At 41.9% G+C, this 14,593-nt stretch overlaps 1 protein-coding gene across 2 annotated transcripts; it reads right to left on the reverse strand.

The window, feature by feature from the left end:
- Positions 1–281: 281 nt before the first annotated feature.
- On the reverse strand, positions 282–13,002 carry LOC120059256 (citrate synthase, mitochondrial-like). 2 transcript variants are annotated; one of them, XM_039008162.1, is made up of 11 exons: positions 12,845–13,002; positions 8,744–8,791; positions 8,299–8,406; positions 6,919–6,984; positions 5,062–5,193; positions 3,336–3,524; positions 2,363–2,565; positions 1,755–1,884; positions 1,484–1,585; positions 1,098–1,307; positions 282–804 (listed from the first exon to the last, which is right to left on the reverse strand). In XM_039008162.1, exons 1-11 carry the CDS (start codon positions 12,899–12,901, stop codon positions 631–633), a joined length of 1,419 nt encoding a protein of 472 aa, XP_038864090.1. In that variant the 5' UTR covers positions 12,902–13,002; the 3' UTR covers positions 282–630. The 2 variants fall into 2 exon arrangements, with proteins under 2 accessions (XP_038864090.1, XP_038864091.1); XM_039008163.1 differs by having other exon boundaries at positions 631–804; positions 8,744–8,841; positions 12,845–12,951.
- Positions 13,003–14,593: the final 1,591 nt, after the last annotated feature.

A 14,593-nucleotide genomic window follows, 5' to 3' on the forward strand; every position in this document is an offset into this window, starting at 1 on the left:
TTAAGCCTTGAGACAATTGATACATGGATTGTGAATGCGTGCCAATCATAGGGTGCATGGCCAAGACAAAAGATTTAAGTGCCTTTGAATGGGGTATGGTAGTAGGTACCGCGTGCACTGGTTTGAGTGTGTCAAGAACTGCAACACTGCCGGATTTTTCCTCACTCAACAGTTTCCTGTGTGTATCAAGAATGGTCCACAACCCAAAGGACATCTAGCCAACTTAACACAACTGTGGGAAGCATTGGAGTCAACATGGGCCAGCATCCCTGTGGCACGCTTTCGACACCTTGTAGAGTCCATGCCCTGACAAATTGAGGCTGTTCTGAGGGCAACTTAATATTAGGAAGGAGTTCATGTTTTTTTACACTCAGTGTATGAGTACGTGTTTTGCATCTTCTCTCTTTATCTTCCAAATGTGGAGGCATAGCGGGGATATATAATATAGGATATCTATGAATACCTAACACAGTCTCACACCAAACAATGTAAATATCAAATGCCCTTTTTGGGGATTTTTGATTAATAATAATAATACATTTTAAAAAGTGTACTGTCTCTTTGAATCTCTTTCATGGGGATGGGGGCGAGGTCAGCTTTTATTTGTTATTTCCTCCCTTCTCTCCCTCTTCAGCCTGACTTGTTGGCCCCCACCAGGGTCATGAGTCCGTCCGTGCTCATGGACTTAGGGCGTTCCAGGGGGAAGCCCAGGGCTCGGCTCCAGATCAGCTGGGCCAGCACTCCCAGGGCTCGGGATACGCCGAACAACACAGTGTAGTAGTTCATCTCTGTCATCCCATAATACTGTAGTGGAGAGAGGTCAGGGGGAAGGCCAGGGAGAGGTCAAATATGTTTTGTTACAGAGGGTCAACAAAAATGGAATGATTAAAAGACTAAACTAAAACACACAGGTGCTGTGTTTTGTGATGCTTATAATTGAAGTACATCTGGATTGTAATTCTGACTGGTCAAAATACATTTAGAATTCACTTTCACATTCCATCGAAGTTTCAGAATGGATCTGCATTACATTGCAATACGTAACATTACAATAGGACATTGTTGAGCAGAATGCCCGAATAAAGAATATTGCTTACCTGCAGCAGCACTCCACTGTGGGCATCTACGTTGGGCCAGGGGTTCTTGGCCTTACCCTGCTCTAGCAGCACTGGGGGCACGATCTTGTAGAGCTGGTGCACCAGCTTGAACATGGGGTCATTGGGCAGGTGCTTAAAGGCAAACTCCTGCTGGCATTGGTACCTGGGGTCAGTCTTCCTCAGGACAGCATGCCCGTAGCCTGGCACCACCTACGGCAGAGAGAGAGGGTGTGAGGATTAGGGTTGCAAACTTCCCCCCAAATGTCCTGTGTTCTTCAGAATCCCGTTGGAGGATTCACTCCTTCCTTCCTGATTCCCAGAATCCTGGAGAACTAGGAAATTTTTGGTAAGATGCGTCGTAATAGTGAAGCCAGATGCGCTCTTACCCTGCCAGACTTGAGTGTGTTCCAGATGTAATCCCTCATCTTCTCATCAGACACCTCCCCTCCCATCTCCTTCTGCAGGGCCGTCAGCCACACCAGTACCTCCTGCAGGGCACACAGAAACACACTGTTATAACCTCAGCAAGTCTAAAACAGAAACACTCTATAAAAGCACTATTGTGCTGATGTTAAGGAAAAGCCAGTTACGCCAACATGACTATCGTTCTGTCCATCCATGTGACTGTGCAGAGCAAAGGACAGGATTGACACAGACCTGGTTGGCCAGCCCATGCAGAGGTCCAGCCAGCCCGTTCAGAGCAGCACTGAAGGAGAGGTAAGGGTCCGACAGAGCACTGCCCACCAGGTGACTTGTGTGGGCGCTGACGTTGCCTCCCTCATGGTCACTGAAACCCCAAAGGGTCACATTCATTTTAATGTATAGTAATTCATTACAAAATTGTACTTCACATTATTGATTATTACTAACTAAAACATTTATACAGAACTATATTCAAATACAGACTTATCCCCCCCAAAACTGTAGAATAATTCTACTGCAACATATAAACACTAGGGGGCAGAGAATTTTTATATTTGAGGGTTTCACAATTCTCTATCATGCAATGCCAGAATTTTGTGGCAAAGGAAGGGGAAGGAGCTACAGCCAAAACATAGACAAAATGGCAACCCCCCCAAAAGTAAAATAAATCAATGACTTATAATGGTTAATAATATGAATACCTGGGTTTTATAGAGTGCTTTTCAATGACCCAAAGGCGCTTAAACTGTAATTATGCTTAAAATATACATCCTTCAGGGCTGGTTTCAATGGAGATTCTTCAGTGGAGATTCTTAACCTGAAACTGGCCCATAGTAAAATACCTGTGGATGGTGAGGTAGAGCCTCATAAGTTCAGTGAACTCAGCAGAGTTGCTGTAGCCCAGCATGTTGGCGAAGTTAGCGGACCAGTCCTGGTTGGAGTCAATAGCTCCAATGCTGCTGCCCTCACGGTAAAGGTTACGGTAGATCTTAGCAGCAACACATGGCAACTTGGCAATTAAGTCCATGGAGTCCTCATAGATGAACTGGAATAGAGTAGATTAACTGAATAGATGAACAGGAATAGAGTAGATCCACAGGAATAGAGTAGATCCACAGGAATAGAGTAGACGAACTGAATAGAGAAGGGTAGGTGGTTTAATCAACAGTCAGTAGACTGTCTCCCACAGAATCTCACTGAAAGACATGATAAATCCCACACACGATTACCTCGGTAGGTGATTTCCTGTTGGTGTTTTGGTCTGTGAGCTTTTTCAAGTATGCCTATCGAACTCTGGGGCTGTAATTCCCTGCTCTACACAATAAACAGTGTGGTTGTGTTTCTATTTACCTAAATTTAGCCTAATCTTTAACCAGGAAGTCGAGGAAGAGATGAATATGCTCTTGTTCAAGGGAGACCTGGTGTGCGTGTTAAAATTCACATTTAAAAGAACAGACACTTGAAAGGTACTTTAAAATCAATCAAGGTTTAGTGAAGACGACTCATTGATCTGGCATCACACACTGGTTTAATGCCTTTAGCCACACCTCTGCCTGTACTGCATTGTAGTGTAGTGTGAGGAATGCAGACTTGGGTTAAAATTATATTTAAAATCTTTCAAATACTTTGAGCGTTGGCTTTAGCCTGCCTGAAGCGCCAGATGTGCAAGGTTTACACCTTAATGGCTTTTCTGTTTGTTCCATTTCACCAGGCACGTTCAATCAAACACAGACAACGTATTTAAAAAATGTCAAATACCATTTGAACCCAGGTCTGTGAAGAATACATGCTGAGATCTGTCTGTGTGTGACTTACCTCCCAGTACTTGGCCTTGTTGACGCCCTCGGAGTAGGCCCGGGCAAAGCTGCTCTCGCTGTTCAGAGCTGTGATTGCGGCGCTGAACTGGGACATTGGGTGAAGGTTGGTAGGGAAGTTATCTAGCATGGTGACGACGTGGGAGGGGAGTGCTGCCCGCTTAGCCCATTCTTTGGACAACCAGCTCACCTGGAGAGATGAGATGCAAACATGATCGGTGAGTACAAGTAGGGCCAATAAAAAAATTGAGACAGGAAATGTTCTTCAATCCCAAACATTATAAATCCCCATCACTTTGCTATGGTTGTATAACTTCAATGCCTTCCTCCTAAACCATAAAGTAACTTGCTTCTAGTATGTAATATAGGAATTTCCTCCAGCTGAGCCATATCAGGGTGGAATTAGACCTCATATTGTGGTGGCTTCAAGAAAGAGCTGCAGCAAACACCAAATGCCAAGGATGTGTGTTGGAGTTGGGTTGTTGCTGGGTGCAGTAATACCCACAATTTGTGGCCCAAAAACGAGAAGCTAGCTTTGTACTGGAACCGGTTTGCCAGTTGAAGCGAGCGGATTGGATGAAGGGAACCACGGGCACGTCTACTGTATGCAGTGCTCATTTAACCACGGAGGACTTTGATAGCTATAACCAGTGGAAGGCAGGATTCGGAATGAGTGACTGAAACCAGGTGCTGTGCCGAGCGTGAATGTTATGCCAGCAACCTCTGTTCCCTACCGACCTACCGGTACATCACGAGAGTCAGCAGTAATGAGATAAACCGGGTAAATTCAATGTGGATTTACCTCCCTATATCGCTATTGGATTAGCTGACTCCCTCAGGCTGGTGAAAAGGCCTCTTCCTCGGCTCTTCTTTGGTCGTTAACTCAGTTGTCAATCGGTAAGTCTCCACGCTCTCTACTTTATATCTGTTAGATTTATATATATTTTTCCTGCTTGTGCTAGAATAGTTGGTGTTGTTCTCTGGCTTACCACTTAGCTATGTCGACCGTGGTGGTTGGCCAACTAGGCTAGTTAGCTGGCTATGCTAGCAAGCAGGCTAAAATAAGTAACCTTAGCTGGCTGGCTAAGATAACTGCATATACGGCAACATTATTTGATAATTGTTTAGATGGTGTTATGTATGTTCAAAACTTTGGTTTACTTTAAATGTTTCTGTAAGCTAGGTGTTGATCGCAACTGGCTGACTCATGCAGTGCTAACCTAACGTTAGCAGGCTAGTAGGGCTAACGTTAGCAGGCTAGTTGGCTAGCAACTTTGCAAGCTGATTTCTATCAATAAATTCATAAATTAATTTGGTTTTAAGTTAGCTGAACATTTTATTGAAACCAGTAGTTATGAAGGTGCAAACGATTTGCTTTAATTTGAAGTTATACATTAAGTTATTTCTGTTGGAGTTTACATTATAGGGAATAGGCTGACTGGCCGGGTTCTCCATATAAAACGCCACAACCCGCAAAAAATATTTTACGGCATGACTTCGGCATTCTGATCGGTTTTATGTAATAACTTGAAAAATAAAAGTGAGGTCTAACATTGCATTAGAACTTTTCGTGCGTATACTAATGCAAAACCATGTTACATGTGGTGCGTATACTAATGCAAATCCATGTTACATGTGGTTATGTTTATGCTACCCTTTAACCTCCTTTCCACTTGACCAGACTAAATCTTCACATTCAGTTTAAATTAGCCCTAGCCCCATCTCACCTGTTCCTCTGTTGGGACCTGTCCTGTGACCAGCAGCCAAAAGAGGCCCTCAGGCAGCGGCTCCTGACCTCCTGGAGCCTTGGGCAACAGCTGCTGACACTCTGGAATGCTGTAGCCACGGAAGCGGATGCCCTAAAGACAAATTTGACACAATTTAGATAAGTACTTTCTGAAGGCACTACACCCCTTGACTTTTTCCACATTTTGTTGTCTTACAGCCTGAATTTAAAATGGATTAAATGTAGTTGTTTTGTCACTGGCCTGCCTACACACACACAATACCCTAATATCAAAGTGGAAATTTTCGAAATTTACACAAAATAATTTAATAAAGAAAAACCAAAATGTTATAAGTATTCAACCCGTTTGTTATGGCAAGCCTAAATAAGTTATGGAGTAAAAAAAATGTGCTTAACAAGTCACATAATAAGTTGCATGGACTCACTGTGTGCAATAAGTGTTTAACATGATTTTTGAATGACTACCTCATCTCTGTACCCCACACGTACAATTATCTGTAAGGTCCCTCAGTCAAGCATTGAATTACAAGCACAGATTCAACCACAAAGACCAGGGAGGTTGTTCAATGCCTTGCAAAGAAAAGCACCTATTGGTAGATGGGTAAAAAAAAGAAAAGACTTGAGTATGGTTAATTTATTAATTACACTTTGGATGGTAACTCAGTTGCCGGAGAGGATGGAAACTGCTCATGGATGTCACCCTGAGGCCAATGGCTGTGATAGGAGAAAACTGAGGATGGACCAACAAAATTGTAGTTACTCAACAATACTAACCTAATTGACAGGGTGAAAAGAAGAAAGCTGTACAGAATAAAAAGATTCCAAAACATGCATCCTGTTTGCAACAAGGCATTAAAGTAATACTAGAAAAAAAATCTGTCAAAGCAATTCACTTTTTGTCCCGAATACAAAGTTATGTTTGGGGCAAACCCAATACAACTAATTACTGAGTACCACTCTCTATATTTTAAAGCATAGTTGTGGCTGCATCATGTTATGGGTGTGCTTGTAATTGTTTATTTTTTATCCTGAAAAACTCCAGTCCTTAACGGAATGGAGCGAAGCACAGGCAAAATCCTAAAGGATCCCAGTGTCTGCTTTCCAACAGACACTGGGAGATTAATTCACCTTTCAGCAGGACAATGACCTAACAGACAAGGCCAAATCTACACTGGAGTTGCTTACCAAGAAGACAGTGAATGTTCCTGAGTGGTCGAGTTACAGTTTTGACTTAAATATACATGAAAATCTATAGCAAGACCTGAAAGTGGTTGTCTAGCAATGATCAACAACCAATTTGACAGAGCTTGAAGAATTTTTTCAATAATAAAAATGGGCAAATAGTGTACAATCCAGGTGTGGAAAGCTCTTAGAGACTTAGCCAGAAAGACTGTAAGCACTGCCAAAGGTGTTTCTACAAAGTATTGACTCGAGTGTGAATACTTATTTCTGTATTTCATTTTCAATAAAATGTGCAAAAATGTCTTAAAACATGTTGTTTTCAGGGGTCATCAAAAAGAAAGGAGGACCAAGGCACTCTTCATATAATTAATTAAAATGCCTTTATTAGTATGGCAAGTTCAATAGAAACTTTCGGCTGCATGTTTACAGGGGTATTGTGTGTAGATGGGTGAGAATAATTGTTTTCATCAATTTTGAATTCAGGCTATAACACAAAATGTGGAATAAGTCAAGGAGTCTGAATACTTTCTGAAGGCACTGTAAGTGCCAATATGGCTTATCCATGAGGGACAAGAGTGCTCAGCTTGACACATCAATTATTCTGTGGGTGTTACTGTTTAGTGGATTATTTGTGTTGGGATGGCAGGAAACACACCTCATCAGGATCCAGCACTGAGGTCTCGTACACCAGACCCTTCATGCCCCTCATCCCACCATAGACCTGTGAAACAACAGAAATTACATTCTGTACAGAAAGCGCAATATAGGCTAGACTAATTCTCTCTGATCAAAGTCCAGAAATAAGTGTCTCAAATCAAAATGTGTAAAGATGACCCTGAGCTTAATTCATCTACATTCTTCATAGTCATAAAAAAGGTGAAGATGTCATGTGAATGATAAACGTGTGGATGACGTTCACTGTAAGAGCTGAGGTGTGTGTAACCCTGGAGTGAGTCTGCTGTGATTTCTGGTGTGGGAGGCAAGAGCTGTGACTCAGCTTTATATTTTAGTTGTTTTTTTTGCATTAGTCCGCTGTTGGTACAGTCTCAATGTTTTGAATGTCAGCAATCAAGTTTTCAAGAAGCAAAGTGTCATCGGCCACATCATCATGAGGCTGTGCTCAGCTGGCAGGAAACAAGCTGAGTAGTGGTACATTACATGACCGCTAGTATGCTAAAAGGGGGATAGCTGAGGGGCAACATCAGACCCAATCACGTAGCAGCCGGTTTATAATACAGTAATATGAATCCATTTCTACATATTAATAAACTAAAGACCCTCACCACACATAATTTTGTTAATGGAATTTTGAAAATGATTTTACCATTGCTTTTCTGATCTTTGTGGTGTGGTGGTTAATTTCTTTACTATCAAATGAGGAGACAACCTTATCACACAAGTCAGAGTTATACTTAAACTAAATCTTTAAATCACTTAATAATGGAGCAGGTCAATACAACAAACATATAAAGTGAATTGATTGAGTCCTCTACGATAATGATGGCTGGTCGACTCGTTGAGAGCCCCGAGACAAAAGTACAAAGGTCTTTTATAGCCAAGATACACCCCTTTCAACCTACATGACGAACAGATGTATAGAATGGGTCACAAGGTTAAGATTTATATGAAAGATACTGTCTGCTGTGAATTATAAGTATCTGCTGTAAAAACAGTTTTCATTGTGTAGAGACCAGTGTCTGGTCCCCTAACTCCATACTGGAGCCATGTCTCACTGGTACCGTATAGAACAGAAACATTAACTCATGCTCTGGAATGCGGTATCCCCAAAGACATAAATCTCCTGTCAGTGTTATCTCCCAGAGGCCCATCCTCAGTAGAACACACACAGACAAGCATTCTAACAACCCCTTATTCTATTGCATAAAACAACCATTTGATGCAATAAAAGTATTATAACATAATCTTGCAATTTTCCTCTCAAAGTGGTTTATTTCTACATTAAAAGCCTTTGATTCTCATGTATGGTTTTACCAACATTATGTTCTGAGATAATGAATACGGCTCAATTACTTACCATATCAACAGTGATCGATCCAATGTTGGTTTTGCCATACTGCTGTTTGAAGCTCTTGATCCTACTTTGTTCTTTTGGGATGAGGTCTGATAGAACATCCTTTAAATTCTGCAAAAAAACAGACATGTCTCTGAAAGCTCAGGCAAAATAAAATTTGTTGAAAACCAGCCTATATAAAAAAAAATTCAACTACAGAGAACCTAGTGAAAACTGTGTGATAACACTGCCAAGTCTGTGTTAGTTAAACAACCATTATATCCAAAACATAGGTTGAAAAACACAGGCTTATAAAGTTGTCAGCATGATCCATAATGGCAAAGAGAACAAAGAAGGAAATCATCTCTTCTTGTCAATCCCTATTAATATCATGCTTCACCAACAATGACGTTAATAATGGGCAAACTGTCAATGAGTGGCCTTGAAGAGGTGGTCTGAGAGTACTTACTGTTGATGAGCTGGCATGTCTGGATGCCACAATGACACATGAGGCATTCTGCAGAGAGGAACATGCAAGCATCAGAAAACATGAGCCTGAGGGAGGGTCTGTGGTTAAAACAAAGACTTGGTTAGCACTGAGTGTAAAGGAGGCATTAGAGAAGCTTCAAATTAGCTGCGTAGCACAACTGCACTCTGATTTCCAATACCTGCAGCTAGACTACTAGAAGTAGGCCTAATTTAATCATTGAGCTGATAGTACCATGAAATCCTGATTTCTCGCCGCTTCTCAATTAGCCTAAATATCCAACCCCATAGACTCACAACATCCACGACAGAGTGGGAAGATTGGGTAATTGGTTCAGTATAGATAACTGATATCCGGTCCAGCAATCCGAAATGTCTGCCTTGACTGCAGATAATAGTGGAGACCATTATACTGTTGTCAGAGGTAAATGGGAGCAGCTGGTATAATGATGAATGAAAATGAACCTAGAGGGTTTATAGCGAAAAACTAGCAATATTTCTCAATTTCAATTAACCATAATGTATTTGTTACTCCAGCTATCCAGCTGCATTTGTCTAAGGCTACCACCCATCAATTGCAGATGACCCTAAGGACTCGGTCACTAGAACTAGGAGATTGAGTGGGATTAACAGGAATGTTCTTGAGTAAATAATTGAAAATACAAAATAAGCCCAGGCAGGATAAAAAAGTTCTTGACTGGCTGCCAGTAATCTTGTAGCTTAGCAGGTGATTACTACCAGTAGTCTGAAACCAGACCAGAGAGGAAGAGGCGAAGTGAGAGGTTTCACTCTCGCAAAAATATGTCCAAAATAAGGCCAATGCGTTTATATGTTTTTTATTTTATTTAAGCTTGTCATCTGCCTTCCTGCCTTTGGGACAAGGGCTCCCATTGTTAGGGCAAAGACATGAACATCTCGTCATTATATACAGATCTCTGACCAGACTCATCAGTCAGATTGTCAAAGTCAATGGAAGGGGGATGGAGCCAGGGGGTCAACGCAAGGGACCACTTCGATACAGCCACAACCGGAAGTGACTTTTTCATAGTAGGTTAGGAGAATTAATGTGGCAGGTTAGGAAAATTAGGTTACGGTTAGCAAAAAGGGTTAGGAAAAAAGTGTTAGGTTTAGCAAAAACCTGGGACGAAAAGTCACTTCCGGACGTAGCTGTATGGAAGTGGCATGTTTTTAGGGAGTCCCATCTGGCTACTTTCCCAACGTCATCAATGCTTCAACTGAGAATCAAAGAGGGATTTGGTGAACGAGAGGTACATCTGTCTGAGGCTTGAAAGTGAACAGTCCTTCAAATAAGATGTCACAAGTTAACGTGATTTGTCAGCTATCTGGGCCATAGAAATAGAATGATCTGAGCAGGAGGGTAATTGGGTGAAGGCAGTGCTGTAGGTTACAATCTAGTTACAGCCGGTGTGCCAAGGACACTCAGACAGTCTTTAAGTCTTACTCCTGACCAGGGAGGTAGTTGCTTGGAAACCCAATGGGCAGAAATGAGCATTTGAATCAGGAAAGTTTCCTCTCACAACATCCACAAGCCAGAATGTCAAATAAAATTATATTTTAACGTACTTTACCAGTTGTCCTTGCAGTTGGTCCTTTTGGCGGTAGGAGACAATATATCCACAGGGAAGTATAATTACATCAATGAGCCTCATGTCTACTGCCAAGCTCCTGCACATGTTTACCGTACATGGTTCTGTGCATGCTTCAGGTGATAGAAATCTGAACACACTACCAGAGCTTTGAAAAGTTAATGTAATTAAACTTTCTTGTGGATATTGCTTCACATTCCTACCGCCAAAAGGACCAACTGCACAGACAACCGGTAAAGTATGTTAAAATATAATTGTATTCAACATTCTGACTTGTAGAGGTCGTGAAAGGAAACTTTCCTGATTCAAAACACTCATTTCTGCCCGACATAGAATTCAATGCAATTTAACGTTGGGTTTCCAGGCAAGAGGTAGCAGTGGCACACAGGAATCAATACAGACCTCTGTGGAATGCATGAAATCAAGATAGACAAGACAGAATTTAAATCAATGTGTGTTATTGAAACTTCAGTGTTGCACATGCATAGACATATTACATAATTGGATAGTTAACTGGCTAGGTATACTGAATAAAGATCAACACAATATGCAACAACTTCAAATATTTTACTGAGTTACAGATCATAAGAAATCAGTCCAATAAAAATAAATTAGGCTCTGATCTATGGATTTCACATGACCGGGAATACAGATTCTGTTGGTCACAGATACCTTTAAAAACTGAGGTAGGGGCGTGAATCAGAAAAACAGTCAGTATCTGGTGTGAACACCATTTGCCTCATGCAACACGACATCTCCTTCGCATAGAGTTGACCAGGCTGTTGATTATGGCCTGTGGAATGTTGTCCCACTCCTCTTCAATGGCTGTGCTAAGTTGCTGGATATTGGCGGGAACTGGAACACGCTGTCGTACACATCGATTAAGAGCATCCCAAACATGTTCAATGGGTGAGTATGCAGGCCATGGAAAAACTGGGACATTTTCAGCTTCCAGGAATTGTGTACAGATCCTTGCGACATGGGGCCGTGCATTATCATGCTGAAATATGAGTTGATGGTGGCGGATGAATGGCATGACAATAGGCCTCAGTATCTCGTCACAGCATCTGTGCTTTCAAATGGCCATAGATAAAAATGCAATTGTGTTCATTGGCAGTAGCTTATGCCTGCCCATACCATAACCACACCGCCACCATGGGGCACTCTGTTCACAACGTTGACGTCAGCAAACTGCTTGCCCACATAACAACATACACATTGTCTGCGGTTGAGGCCAGTTGGACATATTGCCAAATACTTTAAAACAACATTGAGGCAGCTTATGGTAGAGAAATGAACATTAAATTAACCGGTAACAGCTCTGGTGGACATTCCTGCAGTCAGCATGCCAATTGAACACTCAACTTAGCATTGTGTTGTGTGACAAAAACACCTTTTAAAGTGGGCTTTTATTGCCCCCAACACAAGATGCACCTGTGTAATGATCCTGCTGTTTAATCAATTTATTGATATGCCACACCTGTCAGGTGGATGGATTATCTTGGCAAAGGAGAAATGCTCACTAACAGGGATGTAAAAAAAAAAAAAAGTGTCCACAAAATTTGAGAGAAAAGCTTTGTGCATATGGAACATTTCTGGGATCATTTATTTAAACTCATGAAACACAGGACCAACACTATACAAGTTGCGTTTATATATATTTTTCAGTGTAGATTGCGACAAATGGAGTTGGCAACAATACAGCACCCGAAAATGAACAAACCTAGATAGTTGCTGTTGTATTGGCTAACGTTAATAGTTAGGACATTTACTTATGAATGGAAATGTTAGCACTGAAGGTCAAATGAGGGGAAGTGGAGGAGCAGGTTAGCTAGCCAGCCAATTAACTTGCCACTGCTGACAGTAGGTAGCTAACATAAAACTATGCATTATTTTGGATTATCTAAATCCGTCCCCTCGCCCCGACCGGGGACCCTCTGCACACATCAACAACAGTCACCCACGAAGCATCGTTACCCATCGCTCCACAAAAGCCGTGGCCCTTGCAGAGCAAGGGGAACCACTACTTCAAGGTCTCAGAGCAAGTGATGTCACCGATTGAAAGGCTATTAGCCATTTCACATCGGTTACATAAACAAGCAGTTTAAATTACTTCCATGTGAGAGGAGGGATAGCTAACTAACTGTCAAACGTCAACCTCCTGCACAATCAATCTCCTGTTAGTTAACGTTATCCGTCACTGTCAACTGGCTAGCTCGCAGCTAACCTAAAAAAAACGACGAGAAACAGTAGTGCCAACACATTTAAAAGAAAGAGAACCATCTTTGGCAAGCTTCAAAACAGTCTGGTGATGTGTAGCCACTAGCATACATGAATGCGCTTGACAACAACCGACATTTATCCTGGAGAACGAGCAAGCCGGCTAACTAGTTGTTGAAGTTTACTTGTTAGTTTCTAGCAAATTAACTGACACTGACGCCCACTCTACTTCGAAGAGGCTCCTTGCCTCGGCTTACCTTTGACTGAAGGAGTCTTGGCGCTAGCCTGCAGATACTGGTAGCCAGAAAGGACATGATATCTGTGGGAAAATATATTTATTCTGAAAGACAGTGCTAGTTGAAGGTGCCCCTACAGAAAAAGCACTACTGAAGGTTGAAGAGGGATTCGGGCCTGCAAGTAGGCGTATCGTTGATTGGATGGTGGTTGCAGCAAAATGTAACCTGATTGGCCAGTTGAGCCTCGTGTGTCTCTATCAATCGAAACGATTGGCTAAGGCAAACGGAAGACTGGGATGGAACTCATTTCCGTTTCATTCTGTCACACAATGTAAATGAATTGAGTGAGAGAGTAAAACTATCATTGTTTCTGGACATGACCATATAAATTACAGGTGTACAGGTGAAATAATTTGATAAATATCAGCAATATTTTACTTTTGATACTTAGTATATTTTAGCGATTACATTTAGTTTTGATCCTTAACTATGTTTAAATCCCAAATACTTTTAGACTTTTACTCAAGTAGTATTTTACTGGCTGACTTGGTTGGCCCTGTCCGGGGGTATCGTCGGACGGGGCCACAGTGTCTCCCGACCCCTCCTGTCTCAGCCTCCAGTATTTATGCTGCAATAGTTCATGTGTCGGGGGGCTAGGGTCAGTCTGTTATATCTGGAGTATTTCTCCTGTCTTATCCGGTGTCCTGTGTGAATTTAAGTATGCTCCCTCTAATTCTCTCTCCCTCTCGAAGGACCTGAGCCCTGGGACCATGCCTCAGGACAACCTGGCCTGATGATTCCTTGCTGTCCCCAGTCTACCTAGTTGTGCTGCTGCTCCTGTTTCAACTGTTATGCCCGCGGCGATGGAACCCTGACCTGTTCACCGGACGTGTTACCTTGTCCCGGACCTGCTGTTTTTCGACTCTCTACCGCACCTGCTGTCTCTAACTCTGAATTTAAATGTATTTTTTTTATTTAACTAGGCAAGTCAGTTAAGAACAAATTCTTATTTTCAATGACGGCCTAGGAACAGTGGGTTAACTGCCTTGTTCAGGGGCAGAATTACATTTTTACCTTGAATGCTCGGCTATGAAAAGCCAACTGACATTTACTCCTGAGGTGCTGACCTGTTGCACCCTCTACAACCACTGTGATTATTATTATTTGACCCTGCTGGTCATCTATGAACTTTTGAACATCTTGGCCATGTACTGTTATAATCTCCACCCGGCACAGCCAGAAGAGGACTGGCCACCCCTCAGAGCCTGGTTCCTCTCTAGGTTTCTTCCTAGGTTCTTGCCTTTCTAGGGAGTTTTTCCTAGCTACCGTGCTTATACATCTGCATTGCTTTCTGTTTGGGGTATTAGGCTGGGTTTCTGTATAGTACTTTGTGACATCGGCTGATGTAAAAAGGACTTTATTTGATTGATTGATTGACTTTCACTTTAGTAACTTTCTATTAAGGTATCTATACTTTTACTCAAGTATGAGAATTGAGTACTTTTTCCACCACTGGCCATATTGCACTTATCCAATTCTTGCCAAATCTATTGGGTCTGACTGTTGGGGTCTAGGTTAAAAACACCTGGTACCAACGAGACTGGTTCAAGAAATTATACTTGACACAACAGACAGTTATTCATTCACTACTTCAATGCTGATACTTTGGCCGAGGCTCCACTTGTCCTCTCCAAAGCAGCCAGTGATGGAACACACACAACAATATTTCTGTAAAACAAGGAATTGATTCTTTATCGTAAAGGATTTAGT

Source organism: Salvelinus namaycush, chromosome 14, assembly GCF_016432855.1.
Source record: "Salvelinus namaycush isolate Seneca chromosome 14, SaNama_1.0, whole genome shotgun sequence".
In the NCBI taxonomy this organism is placed as follows: domain Eukaryota; kingdom Metazoa; phylum Chordata; class Actinopteri; order Salmoniformes; family Salmonidae; genus Salvelinus; species Salvelinus namaycush.